The sequence below is a fragment of the Streptopelia decaocto genome, assembly GCF_964273445.1.
Source record: "Streptopelia decaocto genome assembly, chromosome: 19".
Classification (NCBI taxonomy): Eukaryota; Metazoa; Chordata; class Aves; order Columbiformes; family Columbidae; genus Streptopelia; species Streptopelia decaocto.
This window is the reverse complement of record NC_138674.1, coordinates 5734261-5756351: the sequence shown is the minus strand read 5'-3', so window position 1 is coordinate 5756351 and position 22091 is coordinate 5734261. Positions and strand designations below refer to the sequence as shown.

Here is a 22091-nt window from a genome sequence, read left to right as displayed (position 1 = left end):
TGAGCGAGAAACTGTCAGGAGCTCGCAGTGCAGTTGGTGTCTGGCTGCTCAGGCTGGAGATGGGGAAATGGTAGATAAAAGCTGCTGTTGCAGCCAGGAGCAGAGAGATAGGCCTGACACTTTGTCCAGACTGACACCAAATCCCTGGCTGTTGTCGGAGCAAATCCGGCCATTTCAGGCAATGCTAAAGCCCCACATCAGAGCTGGAGGGGAAGGCGGTAAAGGAACCTAAGGAGAAACCCTCTCTCCAAGGAGGGTTTCCCATCTCCCCACCAAGCCCTCCTCCATCCCAGCAGTATATTACATTTGGAGCTGTCAAAACACATTGCATACATTTAATTAGCAACATCTCCAGAATTGCTTATGATTGGAAGGGGCTTAATTCCAATTAAATCCATAACAAGCAGCCAGAAATCGTGTTTTGATGCACATTCGGTATGTTTCAGGACACTCCAAGGCCCTGGGCTGGGCTGGTACAGGCAGTATCCTGCTACTAAGCCAGACCTGCTCCTTTCTGCATGACGGAGCTCCAGATGATGTGGCTTCAAGACCCCACTCAACAGATTATCCATTGACTTTGACCTCTGGTCACTTCACTCGGGGTTGGAAAGAGCTCTTGGAGCAAACCAGCCACCTGCTCCCGGCACCAGTGTAGTGCAGCTCCTCAAATGCAGTTCACACACGCACCTGACCCTGGTCCGGGAAAAACTACAGCAAGCAGAGTGGCTGCAAGGGCACCGAGAGCACCACATCCCAGCATCCTGGACAGCTCTCTGGAGAGGTCCCCCACTGACCATGACACTGCTGCTCCATCCCCTGCATCCCTCACCCAGGCCCTGCCCCATGCACGGGGACAGCAACAGGGTCGCACCGCAGGACAGACAGATCGACAGCCCTGGGCATGGTCACTCCCAGCAAGCAGCTCCTCATGAGCTCCTCGCTCCTCCCCAGCTGCACCCTGGCTTTGCAGTTGCAGCTGGGTTCAGCAGCCAGCGCAGACACACAGAGTCCTTTATCCAGGGTTGTATTTCAGCGTCCAACAGTCTGGAGCCCTTGAAGTGCTGCTTGGGTGCTCCTGCCTCCCTATTTATACTCCTTTGCCCTGCTGGAACCAGCTTCGCCTTCCTCTGCCCTGCTATCTCACAAAAACTTTGTTACAAAACAAGCACAGGTCCCAGAGCTATGAACAGGTCTTTATTTGTTGAGGTTACTTTTTTTTGCTTTCTTTCCTTTTTTTTTTTTTTTCCTCCCCTCTTTCTTCCCTTTGAATGAAATTCCTGCCAGCTCTAAGGGAGAGAGAGAGAGGGAAAGAGTAGAAAGTTTAACTCCTCCCATTGGAGTGTCTCACGCCCCTGCCCAGCCCTTGAAACCCAATAACCAAGATCATTCAACAATGCCTTCCCTTCCCTGGCTGCATCCTCACCACGCTCCGACCTGCAGCAGCCGCCCTGCCCGCTGCGCGCGAGGCTGCGGGGCCGCTGCCCGGCACCCAGCGCAGCCGGCGGCGCCGCGCACGGTCCCCGCGGCCGCGGCCGGGGCGAGGATGGACAAGATCTTCTTCTGGGGCGTCCTCCTGGCCTCCTGTGCCCGCTGCCAGGCGCTGCCCGCCGAGCCAGGTGCTGCGCCCGCCTGCCCGCCCCAGTGCCACTGCGAAGAGGATGGCATCATGCTCTCGGTGGATTGCTCCGAGCTGGGGCTTTCGGAGGTGCCTGCCAACCTGAGCCCGCTCACGGCTTACCTGTAAGTACAGCCCTCGCTGTTTCTTTTGCAACGCTTTCTTCGTCGGCTGCGGCTTTCCTCCAGCTTGGAAGTTTGCGCCACATTTTCCTGAAATTAAATTTCCCCTGGAAATTAGAGGCAAAACAAAACAACAACAAAAAAGTCAGCTATTACTCTGGGACCTGCCAAGCTAAGCTAGCTTCCCCTCCTCCCCACACCCCTCTGCAAATGCTGTTTATATTGCGATGTTATGCATGCTTTGCTTCTTGATTACATTGGATCAGAGGAGCTGATTTGCTGGGTAGATTCTGATTGTCTGAGAACATAATGGAGTATTTATACTGAGCAATTAGTGCAAACTGCTCTGGGATCCTTCTGTCAAACATTTCAATAGCTGTGATAACTCGTGTCTTTCAGGAGTTTGGGTTGAGCTGGCCACCAGCAGTGCCCAAGTTGCCTCTTTAGAATGAATATTAAAGTCTTATAAGAGGTGTGGGGGCTTTGCTTTTTGGTTTGGTTGGTATTTTTAACTTACACATTCTTAATTATCTGAATGTTTCCTATTCTTTCTGTTATTAATACCCCAAAAGGCTGAGCTACCACAGGGACTCATGGGTTCACTTCTATCCCCAGAGATGGTCTCGGTGATGCCATCAGATTAGCGATGACTGAGGATGTCCCCAGGATGTGCAAGAGACTCCATGGAAGGATCTCAGGGTTTGACCAGGAGAGAAAATTCCTCTCTCAGGCAGACAGGTTGGCGCTGGCATGAGCAGGGAAAGACACTTGGTCAGTTTACTCACAGAATGTGCTGCAGCCACCAAGCTCAGCTTTGTGACAGGTGGGCTGGTACGGACTTTGGCTTTCCCCATGAGGGAGGGATGCAGCTAAGGCTCTGCTAAGGGAGACCATGTGTACCAGCATCATACAGGACAACTGGTAGCCCCCAGGCAGTGCTGGGGATGTTCATTTTGTGCTCATCATGATGAGAGGGGGCTCGTGTCCAGGTGTGGTGTACAGACCATGTTACTGGCTTTCTGGTGTTCCTGGATAGTCCTGAGATGCAGTTTCTCAACTGTTAATGCTAAGCACCTTAACCCATTCAGGAAGGGCTTTGCAAAGCCAGGTTGAAGCTACCACAGCTGGGTAAGAGCTTTTCTGCTCCTCCTGCTTGCCTGAGGAGAACATTGCTCTGTCTTGTGCCAGCCATTGGATGGCCAGAGCTGTATTGGGCCAGCTGAGAAATATTACAGGAAAGGGCAATTTTCAGTGGAGAGTGTGAAAGACGAAAGAATCGTGTAATGCAAGCTGTATTCCCTGGGAGTGGGAACCACAGAGCACTTGTCACATGAGGTGTGTCCTGTGAAGAGCTGCCCCCCCTGCACATGCCCAGGAGCTAAGTTTGGAGCCAGATACCAATGAGTTAAAAGTCACTGCAGCTCTTGAGCATGTCCTGATGAAGGTGGTTAAAAACACACGGGCTGTAAGAGTGAAAGGCTGCGGAGCTTTGCACTGATGCTGCTGCAGCAGCCCTGTCAGGCACCTGCTCCACCTCTGCGGCCACCACAAGACGGGGCACCTGTGGCTCCGATTCTGCAGAGAACATGCTGCCCGTCGTCTCTGCAGATCAGTCCCTCGGGCTGAGAGCTTCAGAGAGCTCCACCGTGGGAACTGAGGGACATCTCAATGTTAAATGCTTCTCAGTGCCACTTTTACCCTGGCCATGGTGGCCGGAGAAGGGACACAGAGCCCTGGGCTATGGACCCAGCGGGTGGGTGCTTAAAGATGCTGTCGGCCTGCTGCGGCAGGTGGCCCCGCTGCCGCCGCTGGCAGAGGTCGGCTCGTCGCTGGCTCTCGCTCTCCGGGACGGTCCCGCAGCTCCGGTGGCCGCGGCTGCAGCCGCCGCGGCGCTCGCACGGTGGCGCCGGTGACGGCCCTTTGCGGGGCTGCGCCCGTGGTGCCACCCCCCCGGCGTCACCTCGCAGGGAAAGCCAGGCTGGAGGGACCCTCCGGGTGCCAAAGCCACGGGGTCGAGCCGTGGAGATGTTGAAGGGTCCAGGGTTTTCCTCCTCCCCTTAGAGCTGAACCTATTCGGGGAAAAACAGCACATTTGCTGCCTATCCGTTAAACGCGGCTGGTGAATTAAATAAGATGTGACAGAGGTAGGAAGGCAGGATGAACTGGAAACCATTGGAGGCCTGGAGAGCTGGGTTTTCTCCCTGTTTCTGTCTCTATTTTCTTGGGCTGCCTTCAGAATGTCACATAAGGTTAGTTTCTCAGTTATAAGGTGTACAGTCAGGGCTGGTTTTTCGAAGTGAATCAGCATAAGTTTTGTAGAAAGTATGGGTATTCGAGAGAGATCTAAGATCTTCATGTAAATTCAGGCTTTAAATCCACATTCAGATATGTAAAGAAATGCCTAGATTTCTTTTGAGAGCTGCAAGTGCTGAAAAGCAAACCCTGTAATGGCAACAAGGAGCACGGAGCTGAAGGGCAGCTGTTCCAAAACCGTCCCAGCTCCTTTGCTCCATGCCTTGTCTTCTAAGCAAATTGCTGGAACTCCTTTCCATGAAGAGCAGGACTCCCTCAGGTGCAAAATAAAGGATCCTCGTAATAACGTCTGATTAGACGCTGCCTCACCACTAATGAGCTCACATTCATGTCCCATCCTGACAACGCTGTGTCTCCACTGTGTCTGCCTCTCTCCAAGAACCCTGTCCTTGCTCACTCTTGAGCCTCCCTGAAATTGAACCTAATCCCACTCATCCCAAACCAAGTGTTTCCAATGGAGGCATCGTCAGTGAGCTTGCAGCTGTGTTCAGGGAGATGGGAGAGAAGCAAGTCACCTCTTCCCAGGGAAGCCTCTCCAGTAGGCATGTACACGGGCTCTCAGGAGGCTGCCAGACAGAAAGCTTCTTGTTCCACACACTGTTTCCCTTGAGGTGAATGGGATCAGGAGCTCTCAGGGCTGTTCTCATCTTGCAGAGGCATTTTGAGCCACTGCCTGGAATTTAGCATCCCAATGGGAGTCTGGGGCCAGGACCCCACATCACTCCTGCTCTTCCCTGAGCTACCCTATGGGATCGGGTACCACACAGACCCGTGACAGGGATCCACAGGAGGCAGGGATGCTTGGTAATGAAACCAGGCAGACACATCCCTGGTCACACAACACTGCATCTAGTGCAGGGAAAGACTGGGTGGAAGATGCTTCTTTTGTAATATTTGCATTTTCTAAGCATCCACAAAGCTCTGTGTTTGGGGGCTGACTACAGAGCCCTATCTGAAAGTCGGAGTAGGACGAGCAGCAGTGCTGCAGGCAGCCCCCCTTTGCCCAAAACCTTCCCTGCTTCTCTGCCCCACTCTGCCTCTCTGCAGCTCCCATCTGGCGAAAAGGAGGACAGAACTCACCACAGCCCCCCTAAAATGGGCAGCACCCCGAGAGCTGCCAGGGGAGTCCAGGCACCAGTTGAAATACAGGGCTGGTGACTGACCCGTCGGAGCCCGGGCAGGCACGGCAGCTGCGGGGAGGGCTGCTGGGGTTGAAGGGATGTTGGGTTTGCAGGGGGCTGGAAAGGACATGGGGTCTCCTGCAGGATGACAGGGACCTTTGTGTGCCTTTGGGTATTAGGTGACAGTCACACACCCTAGGGAGGCAGAAGGAGTAGCCAAAAATGCAAAGAGCACCAAATCCCAAGGCAAGGTGTAAATCAGGTCCTTCCTGGGGGCATGCTTGCTCTCCTGCCCCAGGTAACTTTACAAACAAAAGCGGGTCACCATTCTGTGGCTGATGCTTGTCCAGTACCAGGGCTCATCCACAGCCTTGTCCTCATGCCATGGTCACCACATTAGCCCCAGCACTCCACCAGGACCCATCCAAACACACCACAAGCGTGCAGACTCACCCCAGAGAGCTCCCAGACCCTTCCACTTCTCAAGCCATGAGAGAGCACAGGATTTCCAAAGCCACCTTTGTGTCCCAGGGGCCACACTGATGCACTACGGGCTATCTCTGTGCTTGATCTTCCCTGCTGGAATACTAATGGGAAACATCACTCCTGCCTCACATGGCCAGAAGTCCACAGTCTCACCCTCCAAAACGCATGTTGTGCCTGGCAGCATGAACAGCAGCCACAGCAGGAGCACAGACAAACATACATGAGCTTGGGCTCCCAGATGTGGGGAATAAGGTTTATGAGAGCCATTAAAAGAGCTGGGAGATAATCTCTCAGGTTCATGGCAGGTCTTCCTGCCTCTTCATCTCCCAGCCCCCTCCTCTGCCATAAGCTCTGCTCCATTTTACCTCTTGAAGTCATGAGCTGGAAACACCTTGGGTGCAGCAGCCGTTTTCTCTACTTGGCTGCTGCTGTCCCAGTGTGGGTCCTGCTGGGATTCACGGGATGCTGTGCTCTCCCGAGAGTGGCTGATCCATGAAAAAGGGTTGCAGCCCCCAAATGCTTCCAGCTACAACAGGTGAAGGTGAAGGGCTGTGGCTTTAGTGCCACAGGTCACAGCTGAGACTTTGTCAAGGTTTCAGTTCACAAGGAAAGACGCATCCTTTGCAGGGCTGTTCAGGAGCGGCTGCAGGGGGTCCCGGGTGCTGGATGCGAGCAGGTGTCCACTTCTCAGCGCAGCACTGTCTGAGTTGGGCTGCAGGAGCTGAGACGCAGGATCTGCCCCATCCCAAAAGCAGCAACTTGCACCCAGGTCTCTGTGTAGGGGAGAGAGCAGCCAGACTTTTACTGCACTTGCTGCACAGCAGGTAGTGAGTGCTGCGTTCCCGGGCAAGAAGGGAACAGGTGTGTGGACGAGCAGCACGGTGGGGAAGGCAGCACAGCGGAACAAACGTGCACAGGGATGGGGCTGTGCTCTGGTGTGGACAACAGTGAGTGCCAGCAACACTCCCCCACTTCTTCACTCTGCAAATGGCAACGAGGGCAGCTTAGCTGGGACTGGAGGAGACAAGTCCCTCCCGCAGTGAGGGATGCCCGGCTCCTGGTCTCGTCTGCTGGAGTGAGCGGTGCCGGCGGGCAGCAGGCACACCGTGTCCGCACAGTCCCTCCGCCTGCAATGGTTGTGCAGGGAGCTGGGTGGGAGGGAGCTGCTCTGGATTCCAGCCACAGCGGGCTGGTCCTTCCTCACGTCGCCTCCCGCTTTGCCCCCCTGCCATGCCTGAGAGCACTGGCCATGGTGAGCAGGGCTCCTGCACCGCCGTGCACTTCCACTGCAAATGCCTTCCTCCATCCTCCCCCCTCTCCTCCCTGCCTGCCCCCCAGGCTAAGTAATATGCCACAGCCTCCCCTCTCTCCCTCCCTTGAAGAATAAGCTCATAAATCTGCCCAGGGCAATGAAAACACTGAGCTCATGGCCCTTAGATCTGTGCGGGAGGAGCTCTAGCTGGCGATTAAAGGAGTTTAGGCTTTTCTTTGAAAAGCTCTTTGATTCTGGCAGAGGCTCTGGTGCCAAAAGGCAGCAATGGAGCTGCAAATGCCTCTCCCGCTCTGCACCTGCCTGGGTCAGGGAGCAGCAGGAGGGTGGAGGAGGGAAAGGGAAGCATGGCACTTACCAGCTCTCTGCACCAGGGGCTGAGGGACCTCCATCACCCCTCTGCCAACAGCAGGGCTGGGGTGCTGCTGCCTTTGAGCCCAGACACTTCACCTGGGGTGCCAAAATACCTCCATTGCTTTGGAATAAGCTGCTCCCCCAGGTCCATCTTTGGAGAAGTGGGCTGGGTCTCAGCAAGCTGGCCTCCCATGGGACAGACAGACAGTGCTGCTCTGAGACAGCTCAGAAGGCACCCAACGTGGGCCAGGCTCCTTGTGGACCTTGAAATGGGAACATGAGCCACCCTCATGCACCACAGCAAAATAGCTCTGTGTGGGGAAAGGGGCTCCAAAGGCCACTGAGGGTTCTGCCTGGGTGCCAGGGAGCCAGGAGGGGCTGTGGGGAGTCAGAGAGGAGCTGGGGCCAGGTAGCCAAGGATGGGACAGAGATCACCTCAGCAGTGCTCTGAAAGGTGGTGGGGAAGCATCAGGAAGAACTGTCAGGGCTGGGAGGAGCCTGCGGTCTTGGACAAGGACTTGAGTTTGGCAGGAGCTGAAGAGAGATAAGAAACAGCCTTCATGAAGAAAAGCAAGACCAAGAATGGGCGTCTGGTGTTGTAACCAAGTTAAAAGAGCCAGGCTGCAGCCCGAGTGGTGGCAGGAGTTGTACCAGTGGTGGGGAGCAAGGGGAGGACACAGTGGTGCTCCCAGTCTTGCAGGGATGCATCAAGGATCCAGGAAGGTGTAATGCAAAACCTTTCCCAGATCCACCAGCTCAGGCTTTGCTGACGGTGATGCAGGAGGGCAGCTCTCCAGCCTCCTTCTCTCCATGGGATGACAGAGGAACCTCCCAGGGTATCAGGAGCTTGAGGTATCAGCAGGTCTCTGTCTCCATTGGCCTTGTTTGCAGCTTCCCATAGATGTTGAAAATGCTTTGAAGGATTTGGAAATGAAAAGCGTCTCCCATGGGAGAGGAGTGAGTCAGACACACCTGTAAGTGTGGGACCTGCTCAAGGGACCTGCTGTCTCTTCTTGTGAGCAGCCACAGGTCCCACTACAAAGAGACCCCAGCGGGGACAGGATAGTTTCCAGCATCGAACATCCCTGTGGGGCACCAATTAGTAACATTCCCCTTTGTTCAAAGGGAAGGTGAAGCCCAAGCACTGCATCATCCCATCAGGGCTGTGCGTGCTGTGAGAGGAACCACAGGGGTGGAAGAGGAGCAGAAACATGGTCTTGTCAAGTAAGGGGTGGGGGAGCAGGGGGTTGCACGCATGAGGGCAGGGAGGGCGGTTGGAGGATGCCCCACACGTGTTCAAAGGTTTGTAACACAACAGTGAGCCCTGCAAGCCACCAACCCCCGGGACGTTCCCCTGCCCGGTGCCACCTCCCAGTGCAGGTGGCGCCTTGTGCACAGACCAGTGAGTTGAGCCAAGGCCACGGTGCCTGCTGGGGTGTGACGGTGTGACCAAGAACCAGGGATCTCGGGGACCTGCGGGATCTGAAAGCACAGTCACGTTCCTGAGGAGGTTATCTGGTGTGGGGATGACTCTGGATGTGATTGCCTATTGCAGCTTTAAGATAATTCCCAATACTGAGCAGTTCTTAACCTTAGTAAAACAAATTTTCATCTTTGCATGCATGAAACCAGCAGGAAAGGCATTTGAACTTTCAAGCAGAAATTTCCCAGAGAACACAAGAAGAAAATCTGATCATAGGGAACAATTTCTGCAGTTTTGCTTTACACCTGTTCCTGCAGCTGCACGCAGCAAACACCTGGCAATGTCCCCAGTAGCTGCCCAGTGCCCGAGAGCTGAGAGAGGCAGTAGCCGTGTGAGCATCGCCCTGGCTTTCCAGGCAGTGCCCAGCGTCAGTCTGACTATGGACATGAGAACTGCTTCTGCTGCTCAGTTAGCGCTTCCCAAGGGAGGAATGAGGTGCAGAGTCACGTAGCTGCACTGTAAGTCTTTATTCCCCCTGTACACGGGGTCGTGGGGGTTGTCAGGTGTCATCCCAAGTTGTTGTCCCAGATGTTGTCCCAAGGCTCTGCCCCAACACTGGGAGGTTTTCCGCCTGAGCAGCATGTGCCCCAGGTACCAAAGGACAGAGACGTACCCTTAGGGTCAGGTGAGTTGTATTTGCAGAACCAAAGGTACCACAACCAAGACAGGACCTTGATTATAGGTGCAGGTAAGACTGTTGTTGTTGCATTAATTTCCTGTGGCAATGAGTTCCACAGATTAACGAGGTGCCTGTTGCACAAAGCGGTTTTACATGTGCTCTGGCAACAGCGTGCGGGGCTCTACTGAGCTCAGGGGCAGCCTCGCTCTATGTGCTGTCTTCAGCTTCCCTCCAGCTCCGGGCCAAAACAGCAGGTTCTTGTGCTGCAGGTTGTGTTTGCAGCTGCAGTCCTGCACAGGGAAGTGCCTGTCGGTTAAGGTATTGTTGTGCTTTCATGTGGTGTAAGACAGTGCAAGATTTATTAGTGACAAAAACATGAACGCTGGAAGCCTTGATTTATTGAAGAAGGGGGAGAGGAAACGTGTTGCAGCCCATGCTGGTTAGTGTGGTGTGTCTGAGATGAGCCAGCACACGCTGTGAGAACTGCCCTGCTCCTCCTCGAGCTGCTCTGGCTCATCTGGCGATTCCAGGAGGTGAACCTGCTCATTTTCCAAGGGATGACTTTCCACTGACCACCTTGCAGATGCTTTGTGGAAAGGGCTTCTGGATAGAGGGGCACAAAGACTCAGACTTTTGGGAAAGGACAGGTGCCCATGAGCTTTGGCTCTTGTACAGTGAAGGTGGGACATACAGAGGACTGGAGAGCAGCACGAGAAACACGGACTGTTTCCTAGCTCTGCCCCACTCCTATGGTTTACCCCAAACAAATTCCCTCCTCTTCCTGTGCCTCAGTCTCCCTGTCATTAAAGCACTAATAACAAAACCGTCTCTAATGTGCATTGAGATCAACTGATTAAAACAGTGCTATAGAAGAGCTGGAGACTCTCCGCACTTTTCAGCCACATGTCTGGACCTCTCAAGCTCAAATACCTTTTAAAGGTTTATTAAAAAATTCTTGAGCTTTACATTAGTTCAGCCATAACATGAAGAAAAGCAGCACTAAACTCTCGGATTTGCAGCCTGCCTTTCATGTCCACTGACCTCATCACTCCTTGCTTACGAACGCAGCCGCAAGTCAGAGCAGAGACCGAAACGCTCCTCGGGAGCCGCATCCAGCAGCTGTTTTACAGCTCATGGGCAGCGCTGGTGAACCCCAGAGAGGAAGCGAATCCAGCTGGTAAACTGCCGCTTGGCCGGAGCTTCTGCAAACCCCCGTCCTTTAATCTGTTTTCTATAGGAAGCTTCCTTGCTTTTAGCATACTCCTTCCTGAACGTTTGGGGGTAAATAACAGCTATTTTAGGTCTCTGGCTAAACTAAAAAAGGAGGGGAAAGTTTGGCTTGGGTTAAACAAATAGACTTTTTTTGTCAGGTTTCCCATGCAATTAAACCAAACCAAAACAAAACATATTTGGCTCTGGGTATCCCTGCAACATTTTGCTTTGACCCCAAAAGGAATACTCTGTTTCATTTTCAAGATAGTTGGAAAATCTTTAAAACCTTGTGAAAAAGAGCTTACAGTGAAACTTTCCACCATTTGCCCCCAGCTCTTTTGTCAGTGGAGATAGTTTTTGTGAGTTTATTTTTGACCTAAACTCGATGGGCTCTGCCCGACCTGGAAAGTCACCTGAGCTTGTGCCATCACTTGTTTTTCCTTTCACCACCATTTCCATCATTTCACCTCCCACCGTACAGACACAAGGGTTTCTTGGGAGCATCGTCCTCACCCCAGAGCCACACAGACTTTCCAGAGAGACCAGAGAGTGGCCAGGAAAGGGGAGGAAAGAATCCATGAAGGCTCATTTCAGCTTCAGAGAGCTCCTCAGGCTCTTCTGACTATCTCTGGCTACTGCCAAGGCACCCTCGAAACACCTTTGAAACATCTCCAGCATGTTGGGCACCGTGACTGGGCTGGAGGGGAAATCCACATTCCCTTTGAAGTCTGGATACTTGAGCAGTCTTAGAATTATAGGGCTGTAATATAAAGGAATGTGTGGGGCTGTAATTGTGACTTAGATCCTTGGATGAAAGGTGCTATGTACATACAAAAGGTATTATTATTATTATTGCTATTATTATTACTATTCTTCTTATTATAGGGCTGCAATATGTGGGTTGGAGATGAAAGTAGCACCAAAAGATCCTGAAATACAACATGTGTCTTCAGGAAATTTCAGCTTGGAATTAGGTTTTGTCTACATGGGGAAAGCAGAACCAGCTGTCTTCCTTGCACTGACAGCTCTGGGGCTTTTATGGAAGAAGTCCTGCATGCAGGCATGACTCCCAAATCCAGGTTGCTCTGACTCCCAGATTGGTGTCTCCAGGAGGAGCTATCCCAGAGCATATTTTGCAGAAAAAAAAAATGACATCAGACATTTTCATCGTTCTTTCTGAGACGCTCTAATTACTGCCAGGCAAACCGTGGCCATCAAAAAAATAAGTCCCTGGTGCCTGAGCTGTGAGAAGCACAGGGACGGGTGGCTCCCAGCAGGGCTCAGAATCTGGGGTGGAAACTGGAGCGAACTCCCAGTGTTGCTGAGCAGCAGAGAGAACAGAGACGGGGCCAGATCCAGCATCCTGAGCTCATCACCCTCTTTCCACCCATCAGTCACGTCTTTCCCCGAGCAGCCTGGGAGCAGAGCATGAAGGACAACACAGACCAGCTTTGATGCTTCACAGGGTCTGTGGCTCTGAGCGGGCTTTGCCGTCAGCCTCAAGTTGTTTCTCCTGCCCTGTTCTGCACTCACATCTCATTAACAACGGGTGACTTAAGTGAAGCCAGGTGCTGAAGTGGGACTCCCCATGACAGTCCTGTGGTGGTTTTCTCCTGTGTCACAGGCTCTGCAAAGCATCAGGTTTCACCCTGGCCTGCAGCTCCAGCTGCCTCTCCTGGTAAAGGTGGGGGGAGGATTTAATCTGCTCTGATTTCCATCAGCTTTAAAAGCCCCAAAAAAATCAGCTTGAGGTGTTCCACCGACTTCAAAGATTTTTGGTAAAGCCTTTGGCTCTCCTGCTTCAGGGGTGTCACCTCTGAGAGTGCAGAGTCAGTTCTCACTCAGCTGGACTTGCTGAAGAGCCAGACGAGAGGCACAGGAGGTGGGTGGAAGTGGGAAGGACTGGTCTGCTGGAACCAGACTCCTCCCTGAAGGAGACTTTCTTCTTTCCTGGGTAGCAATGCTGGCTCTGGCTGGCACAGGCTAGATCTGATGCATCACTGAGATCCAGCTGATGAGCTCCAGTGGGAACCAAACTTACTCTGTTGGACCTGGTCCCTGGAGCAAGCAGATTGAACTGACTGCACCAATGCAGCAGAGAGTCCCTTCAAGCATCCTGCCCTCCATTCTGCTGCAGTGTTGCATGAAGCTTCATGCTTTAGCCTGGAAGAACTTTCATTTCTACTGCCACTGTGAGATGGGATGGTGAGGGAATAGAGTGACTGTCAGCAAGTTTGCTGATGACACCAAGCTGGGAGGAGTGGGTGACACTGGAAGCTGTGCTGCCATCAGAGACCTGGACAGGCTGGAGAGATGGGCAGGGAAAAATTTAATGAAATAGAACAAGGGCAAGTGTAGAGTCTTGAATCTGGGCAGGAACAACCCCAGGTTCCAGTGTAAGTTGGGGAATGACCTATTAGAGAGCAGCGTAGGGGAAAGGGACCTGGGGGTCCTGGGGACAGCAGGGTGACCACGAGCCAGCACTGGGCCCTTGTGGCCAGGAAGCCAATGGGACCTGGGGTGGGTTAGAAGGGGGTGGTCAGTAGGTCAGAGAGGTTCTCCTGCCCCTCTGCTCTGCCCTGGGGAGACCACACCTGGAATATTGTGTCCAGTTGTGGCCCCTCAGTTCCAGCAGGACAGGGAACTGCTGCAGAGAGTCCAGCGCAGCCACCAAGATGCTGGAGGGAGTGGAGCATCTCCCGTGTGAGGAAAGGCTGAGGGAGCTGGGGCTCTGGAGCTGGACAAGAGGACACTGAGGGGGGACTCATTCCTGGGGATCAATATGGAAAGGGGGAGTGTCAGGAGGATGGAGCCAGGCTCTTCTTGGTGACAACCAGTGACAGAACAAGGGGTAATGGGTACAAACTTGAACACAAAAGGTTCCACTTACTTTTGAGAAGAAACTTGTTCCTAGTGAGGGTGGCAGAGCCTGGCCCAGGCTGCCCAGGGAGGTTGTGGAGTCTCCTTCTGTGCAGACATTCCAACCCGCCTGGACACCTTCCTGTGTAACCTCATCTGGGTGTTCCTGCTCCATGGGGGGATTGCACTGGATGAGCTTTCCAGGTTCCTTCCAACCCCTGACATTCTGGGATTCTGTGATTCTGTGAATAATTCTGTCTGCAAGGGTGGTCTACACACAGTCTCCTTAAGCTTCTGTCTTGCTGTTGCTGTGGCAGCACTTCATTGCCCAGTATGATGTGCAGCAGGGCAGCTTCTCCTGGGCAGATGCTTCCCAGAAGAGTGTAGAACAACTGCCGGAGGTGAATGTGCAGGAAATAGCCACCTGCTGGTAGCCCTCAGGGGTGCCGCCAGGAACAGCACCTCTGCAGAGGAGCTTTCTTCTCACCTGATGCTGTTTCTGGCAGGTACAAAAAGGGAGAATTCAAAAGCCCTGCAATTAAGTGTTCATAAGGCCTTAGTATTAAAACTATTCCTGGTGGTCTTGGAAGGAGCAGAGGAGGATCTGGAGTGCCAGGCAGAGCCACTTTGGCTCCAGAATCAGGTCGAAAACCTTAGAAAAAACATAATTCTCAGCTACACCCAGAAGCTTATCCTAGATGCTACATTCACATCTAATTATACCTCACCTGCAGAGCAGACACTGCTTAGACAGAAGAACCTTGACATCGGGACATGGTCACAGCCGTGTAGCTGAGCATTGACAAGAAAAACTCTTCACTAAGTAAAGATAGGCAGATTTTCAATATCCTTGAACTACCCGAGGTGCCACTGGAGCAAGGGATCATCCCAGGAATCTGAATATCCAGGCATAAAAACATTTCCTCTGATAAGTTGTGTGCCAAATGCTTTGAAAGGTCTGTGCATCACAGACATGTCTCTAGTGAGTGGCCTGAGCCTGTTGCTGTGCCCCAGCGGCGTGGGGACCGCTCTGTGCATCCCTGGACAGGTCTCTGCTCAGCTCTGTGAATGCCAGGCCCTGGGACTGAGGTTTTCCTGTGTCATAGGCTGTTGTTCTCCTTCTTCATCCACTCCTCTTCCTCTTGGTTTGCCCCATGGCCAAAGCTTTCTGACCAAGGCATCCCACATGTGCTGGCTCCCTGGGAATTTTTTTGTTCTTCTGGTCAAATATTGCCCCTGCCTTGTTACTCCACGTGCCTTGTGAAATCAGGCATGCAGGAGCAGGGCACCTACCTGAACCACAGGGGCCATGGAGCAAAGGCTGGCTCACACTGCGGGTGATGAGTCAGGTCCATCCACAGCAGTCTGTCCACTGCTGAACTCCCACGAGCAAGCTCTGGCTCCTCGGCAGGAGGGTTCAGCTCCCCAGCCCTGCCCCACTCTTTCCCAATTGCACTGATAAATGGAGGTTTTTCCCCAACAGCATCAGGAATGATGGTGACTCACCACCACTTCAGTGGGAACTGAAGTGCAATGTGTGCTGGAGACAGGAAGACTCTCGTTACCCACTTGACAGCAGAAGAAAGGCTTTTCTTGGTACGCAGAGACCACCCACTGGAGAATGAGACAAGGCAAGAGCTGTCACGCTCTAATGTCTTGTGGCTTCCTGGTGACACCATAGAGTCTGCTGCAGCTAATGGAAACCCTTTAGTTACTCAGAGTAGCAGAGATCACTCTGAGACGAGCCAACTCTTGGCATCTCTGAAATGAAGCCTGCCCCACCAGAGGAGCTCCCAACCCCTGGCAGACTATTGCTGGGCTTGGCTGGAGAGCACCTCAGCCCAGATCCCTGCAGGCATCTCATGGCCCTTAGAAGGCGCGAGCGTAGAGAGGAATGCAGCTGGTATTCATCTCTTACCTTGGGCTGGGAGTTCCAGCCAAGTGGCCAAGCTGCTACACACAGCATGCAGATGCTCTCCTTCACTGCTGTCGTAAATGCTTGGAGACTCTTCCTCTATAAATCATGCACTGTCTTTGGACACGGAGCTTGGATGCTTACTAGCCCTGGAGACCCAGGCTTTTCTGGTTTACAGCAGGGAGGATGCTGGCAGCATCAGTGGTTCCACGGGAAAGGGTTCAGAAATGAGCAGATTGTATCACTCGCTCCAGCCCTGGTACCACAAGAGAAGTCTGCCAGCGTGGGCTGCCTCAGTAGAAGGATAGACCAACAGCAACCTGTCTGCCATGTGTCCCCACAACCAAGTTGGACCCCTTGGGTTGGATCCTCAGTTTCTGCTGGCTGGGATTTCATGGCTGCTGTCTTTGACATTTCTGCCTGAAAAGGCCAGAAGGCCAAAAGGCATTTTACAAAAGCTTTCAGCCATAATATTTCATTTCGGTCTGAACACAGATAGTTTTCAGCCAAAAATGGCTGAAAACCACCAGAAATGTTCAATTCCATAGCCTGAAGCAGAGCTCCAAGTTGCTTTGTTGTGAGGTTAAGAACTTCAGGAGAGAGAGCACTAGTAGATATGTTGCTATACACCCAAGGTATACATCATCAAGCAGACCTGAGAGGAGACTTGTCTTTGCCCTGGAGCAGCACCGATATTCCTGTGTTAGGCACTGGAGGCTCCCCAAAGCTCAACAGATACAGACTGCAAATTTTCAGAGCCTTGTCATAGCTTGGCTGGATGGAAGACCAGACTCTGACATCCGTACTTGACAGGTCACCTTGAGACCCAAAAGCCGTTTGTCAGAAGCCCTTCCCCAGAGGAGAATCAGAGCTTGGGAAAGGTCCTGCACTGTAGAGCTGTTAGACATCCCAGGCACATTCACCACCTGCTCAGGGAATGGAGACCAGGGAAACCAGCTGCTTAGCATCCTCCTCAAATGCAGATCACAAGCTGTTGGGAAATGAGCCTCCGTGGAGGTCAGGGATGAGAGATGGATACATGAATCCTCACCTATTGAGGCAATTGTGGCCAACATGGCAGGAACTCATAGGGCTAGAAGGTCCAGGGAACAGCAGAGTGCCCTCCCTCCTCATCTCAGCCAGCTGGGTGGAACCAGCAGTGATGAGGTGCTGTGTGCCTGGTGTTTAATCTTCCCTTTACCAGGTGCTACCTGGGACTTCCCCACTTCACATACAGCAGGTGTGAACAGAGCGCTCTCTGCCCTGTGGACTTTGGAGTGGTATGGCTGGAGAAGATGTAGCATTCATCAACCTGGAGCCTGTCATGGTCCCTGCACTGCCCCTTTGCTGGCCTTCTCCATGCCAGGGAAGGTGTTTCACTGTGCACATTGAATTCCTTACACAGTGCCCAGCACACATTCCCTCAGAAAAGGCCGTTTGATGCAGATGGATCTTGGCAGCACCAGGATCTCAGATATTGTCATCTTGGGTTATTGCTGGCTTTTAGTTGTTGCTTATGCTGGTACAACTTGTCTGGACAGGACAGGTGATGCTTTGGTGCATGAGCAGAGGGAGTGCCACTGAGTCACCCGCAGGGCATCTGATTTCCAGACATGGCCCACGCACTTCACTGTCTTTCTCCCAGGAGACCAGGCCACAGGTGCCGGGGTCATCCCTTTGTTTTTTGTATCTAAAATGGGAGGGAGCAGTGCTGGCACTCAGGGCTTTGCACTGGAGCAGCATCCACTGCCAGCAGGCAAAGGAACCCACATCCTGCAGCTTCCAGGGAGCAGGGAGAAGAAGCGGCTGGTGGCAGGTTCTCTCTCCTTCATGTGGAGCAACATCTGGGTCAGTTCCTACCTGGAGCCGTGGAGAGGAGAAAGTGAAGAGTATGGAGGATCCTTGGCCGCTCTCTCCAGCTCCGAGCCCCTGCAGGTCCCCTCTTGCTGGCTGTACTTGGTGGCAGTCTCTCTCAAGCACTGGGCAGATGATGGCCACGATTCTGGAGATCCAGACGAGATGCATGTGGCATCATGCATATGAGGACACATTACCACAGCCTTAGCAATGAGGTCCCTGTCCCTCAGTTTAGATTGGATATTAGGAAAAAATTCTGCACGGAAAGTGTTGTCAGGCATTGGAACAGGCTGCCCAGGGCAGTGGTGGAGTCACCATCCCTGGAGGGTTGAACAGACAGAGATGAGGTTCTTAAGGACATGGTTTAGTTCTAGAGTTGGGTTACGGTTGGACTCGATGATCCTGAGGGTCTCTTCCAACTGAAATGATTCTATGATTCTCCTGGTCAGGGTATGGATTAGGCACGGACCGCCTCACACCGGCGTCCTGCCCCCACCTCTGGTCCACCCTCCTTGCTGTCCAACGCAGCTATCAGGACCAAGGAAGGGCAGGGTGGGAGACCCGTCTGCTGCTCGAGCCACCAGCACCGTGAGGAGCTGAGTAAAGCCAGCACCGAGCACTCAGGCGCTGGTCCAGCATATGGCAGCCAGAGGTGGGAGGTTTGCACAACCTCTGCTTAAGATTTCCCAATCTGGGAGAGCATCAGGGAATGTTGGGCCTGCCCATAGACCTTGGCTCTTGCCAGGTTAAACCCCCACAGTTAAAAAACTCCTTGTAAGTAATGAACCTTCCCACTAAGTGTCACAATGGAACAATTTGTTGTTACTGATGTGTGCAGGCTCTGCATTCCTCTGGCTCTGCTGCCTGCTATAAGAATGTGGAGACTGATATGAATAGATGAGCCCAACTCATCCACATTGTCTTTGGTGATGTACTAATTCCAGGTACTGTTCTCTAACACTTTGGCATTTACCTGCTGCTTAATCCCCCGCATCACCAGCTTCCAGGTACTGCAGCCAAGTGGAATTGCCCTGGATCACATCTGTCAAAAAAAGGGAATTAGAAACACTCTGCTTGAGGGTCACTCCACTGTGCACACCACAGCAACGAGCAGGGATGTCAAAACATGAGCTTTCAAACTTCCACCAAGTGTGAGCAGTCAAATTGATTTCTGCAGTCAAAAGCTTCTGGTTTTCCCCCAGAATTCTCAGTAAAAATCAATTGTCTCTCTTGCACCCATCTAGCAGGAAGTTCCCAAAGTGGCACCATTATGAAGCCGGTGGGATGGAGGTAAGTGCTGTCCTAGCATCAGCACTTGCAGAGATGGACGGACCTGGGTGACCTGATGGATGTCACAGTCCTGCGGGTCTGGAGCGAGGTTTACCGGAGGGAAGGCAGAACAACAACCTGGGACTGTAGCAGAGAGCTGTGATGCAGGAATAGCTTTCTTTCCTCTACCTGGAGAGCACCGTGCCTGGGACAGAGCAAGGTCGCCTATTAAGAGTGTGAATCATAAATTCATAGAATGTCTTGAGTTGGAAGGGACCCACAAGGGTCATGGAGTCCAACTCCTGTCCCTGCACAGGACACCCCACAGTTCGCATTGTGAACTTCTTGAACACTGTCAGGTTGGGGCCGTGACACCTCCCTGGGGAGCCTGCTCAGTGTCCAGCACCCTGAAACCAGAAAATAATAGGAAACACGGTATTTTTTCCAGAAAGAAATACCATCTATCAGATGGGAAAAGGAAAATGTTGGATTAGTGCTCAAAGCAGGAACCATTAAGGGTTGCATAGGCAGAGTTTTGAGGAGTTGAGTACAGGATGCTTTTGGAATGGCTATACAGGCATCTCATTGTTTATCATGTACGTATAACACTATTGGAGAGGGTTCTCCAGGACAAGAAGCCTCCATAGAGATCCCACACCTATCTACCATGGCATGGCCTAGATTTCTCAGTGTCTGTTAGATGAAGGATTTCCATGAGATTTGCAGTGGTTCTCCCGGAATTCTCTAATGTCGATAACTCCCAAACCAAAGAAATGCTGTCTATGAGTTTCCTCAGAATCCAGTATTTCTTGGATTTGACACTCTGAAAAGTCACCAACCTAAATTAGAGGGAGAAGAGTGCTTTTTCACGTCTCTTCATGGGGATTAATGAAACAGTGGAAGAACTCAAGGAATCAAAGACGTAATTTATTGGGTTGATCTAAGTAGAAACTGTCAAAGGCTCACCACAAAAACAACAGTTAAATTTTTAGATGGGAGTGAAGTTTGTAGGTGTTTTGTCTAGACTGCCTCTCCTTTTGATGGAGTTGGAGACTCTCAACAATGAAAATCTGGCTGGGCTTTAAAGACTTCCTTTGATTTTTCCAGAAAGGACTGTAATCCCTGTGCATAGTCTGGGCTACACAAGAAATCTGGTCCTTTGTAATTTAGTACAACTGAGAGTGAAATCATTGATAGACCTCAACTTGTCGGTCCAGACAGCTGTGCAGATAAATGAATGGAGGAATGCTATGGAAATTGTGCAAGCAGGATAAAATACACCCAGCCATCCAGACAGTACAAGCCTAACTGTCATCTCAGAGTTTAGTTTATTTTATTTATTTACCCATTACCTCAAAGTGAATATGCAACAGCGAATAAGTCTTTTATTCACAATAGGATAGGAAGTTCTTTCCAAAACTTGGATGAAATCTGCGGCTTTCAGTCAGAAATCACAGTAGGCAGCAAGTCTACAAGTTAAGAAAAGCTGAGCTGCTAAATAGTAGGAGGATAGGTGCAGTGTAGAAGGGGTATTGTTTTGATTAACTTCATTAATGAGGCAAACAAAACTGTTCTGATTCCCTGGAGGTAGGAAATGCAGCCTTACATCAAATATGTAATCTGAAGAAAGAGCTTATGCAATTAAAGATGCAGGGGCATCACCAGTTCTACAGCCTTGATATATTTTCAGGGTTCAGTATATATAATACACTCCCAGGTGTCCCCAGGCATGGTAGGCCAGACAAAAAGAATATGACAAGAAGCTCATAATCCTTGAATGACCTGCTGCATTGGAAATGTGGCTTGCTCAGACCTTGAACCAAACAGCCACATGGGCTTACAGCTGGCCAGAGTAAGCAACCTGACGTTTGCACGTAGCTTGGCTACCTTGCTTTGGTTGGAGATGATGAGACATGAGTAGGCGAAATCATCTTTATGGTGGCTGAGGGACCTGAACAGGTTACATCGACCAACTCCAGGTGGTTTTAAAACTGATCTCCAGGGCTGCAGGCCAGAGCTGGTGAGCCGTGCTTTTAATACAAAGCCTGCTTTCCTCGTCTTCCCAACAGGCCAAAATGCAAGACAGAGAAATGAAAGGTGATCATCAGGAAACCAAGTGGGGGAGCAGCAGCTGAGTCTTGCAGTTGTGGTGCTTTGTCCTCCTCAGCATCCCCGTCCCAACAGGGCAAGAGCGGCTCTGCTGCAGGTAGCTCACCAACAGCAGCTCGTTCTCTCGAATGCAACTAATGTCAATCACTAAAAATAGCTTGTGTAGGGAGGACGCTGTGGTTGAAAGGTCTGAGCTACCACTGCTCCTCCAGCGCAATGAGAAACATCTGCTTTAACAACGAACTGATAGGAAGAGACTGTGTGTATGATGAATGGGACAATTATAAAAACCTGTTTAAAACTATCACATATTTCCTCAGCAACCAGGGTGTGATTTATCTCCACCTAAAATGCATACCTAAAATAGACTGGATGAATCACACAGTAAAAGGACTTCTTTCTCTTCATGGGACTATAAAGGGAATCCAAAGTCTAGCTCAGATGTAGACGTGCATTGTAGACAGCTCAACTGAGGTGATGAGATTCAAACATCCTCCTCTTTAATAAGCCCAGGAATGGGAAGATCATTTGGTGAAGTCTTTAATTAATTGGTGATAAAAGCTAATGAAGCTAAGAAATCACTAGTAACTGTCTTTAGTGTGGCCAAGTTTATAGTTTCTCAGAGTTCATTTCCATTGCCTCTGGGGAGGTGAAGCAGCCCGGGAATTTAATGGAAGACCTTTCAGAATTTCACCTCTCTAATTTGACATATCGTTTGTGGCAATTCAAACACTCTGGGACTGATTTTACAAGCTGCTCAGGTTGGTCCATGCCCTGCGAAAAAATACTGCTGTTGTCCAGGAGTATTATTATAAAGGAAACTTGTACATTTCTAAAAAACATAATATAAAATTTTGCAAGGTAACTGCACTTTTAGATGGGCCAAAGGGCAAGACCAAATACTCAGAGTGTCTGTCTCCGGTCCAAAAGATTATTTTTGTTTTATCTTCTGAGGATTCTCTTTCCAAACTTCAGATGTCTCTGATTTGCAGTTTTGTAAAGACATTCTCTGCAATCTGATTTTCAAGATCAAGAGTAATGGATGCCTTTTTTCACAACAGTCTTACCTGATTTCCAAAGCCTTGATGTACAATGGAAATAAGCCATTCTGCTTGCACACTAAAAGAATGTGAGGAAACCTGTGGCGGAGCTAAGGGATGTACAAACCCTCTGGCTGGCTTTCAGAGCTGTTCTCCAAGTGCTTTCATGCCAGCTCTGACGACAGATAAAGGAACCCAAATCTGGCTTCCAGGGCCAGTGTGGTCACCTGCCCAGCGGGAGAATGGAGGGGAGCAGCATTGTGTCTCCACGGCCAAGTATAACAAGTACTCATTTTCTAACTCACACAAGGCTGGCGTAATGCAAATGATCTTTCCTCCTGAGATCATGGCTGGGATGACAGTACTTCGATGACATATTGATGGAGACAAAAATCAAAAATGAATAATGTTATCCTCTCATTCCAAAAGAGCTAAAGATTGTGCAAG

General features: G+C 51.2%; 1 protein-coding gene across 1 annotated transcript in view; it reads left to right on the top strand.

Moving 5' to 3' along the window:
* Nucleotides 1-1542: 1542 nt before the first annotated feature.
* LGR6 (leucine rich repeat containing G protein-coupled receptor 6) overlaps nucleotides 1543-22091 on the top strand; it is a 112902-nt gene continuing 92353 nt past the window's right edge. The window contains exon 1 of the mRNA XM_082069278.1: nucleotides 1543-1740. Coding sequence (XP_081925404.1) covers nucleotides 1544-1740 — 197 coding nt within the window. The 5' untranslated portion in view covers nucleotide 1543. The remainder of the gene's footprint in view (nucleotides 1741-22091) is intronic.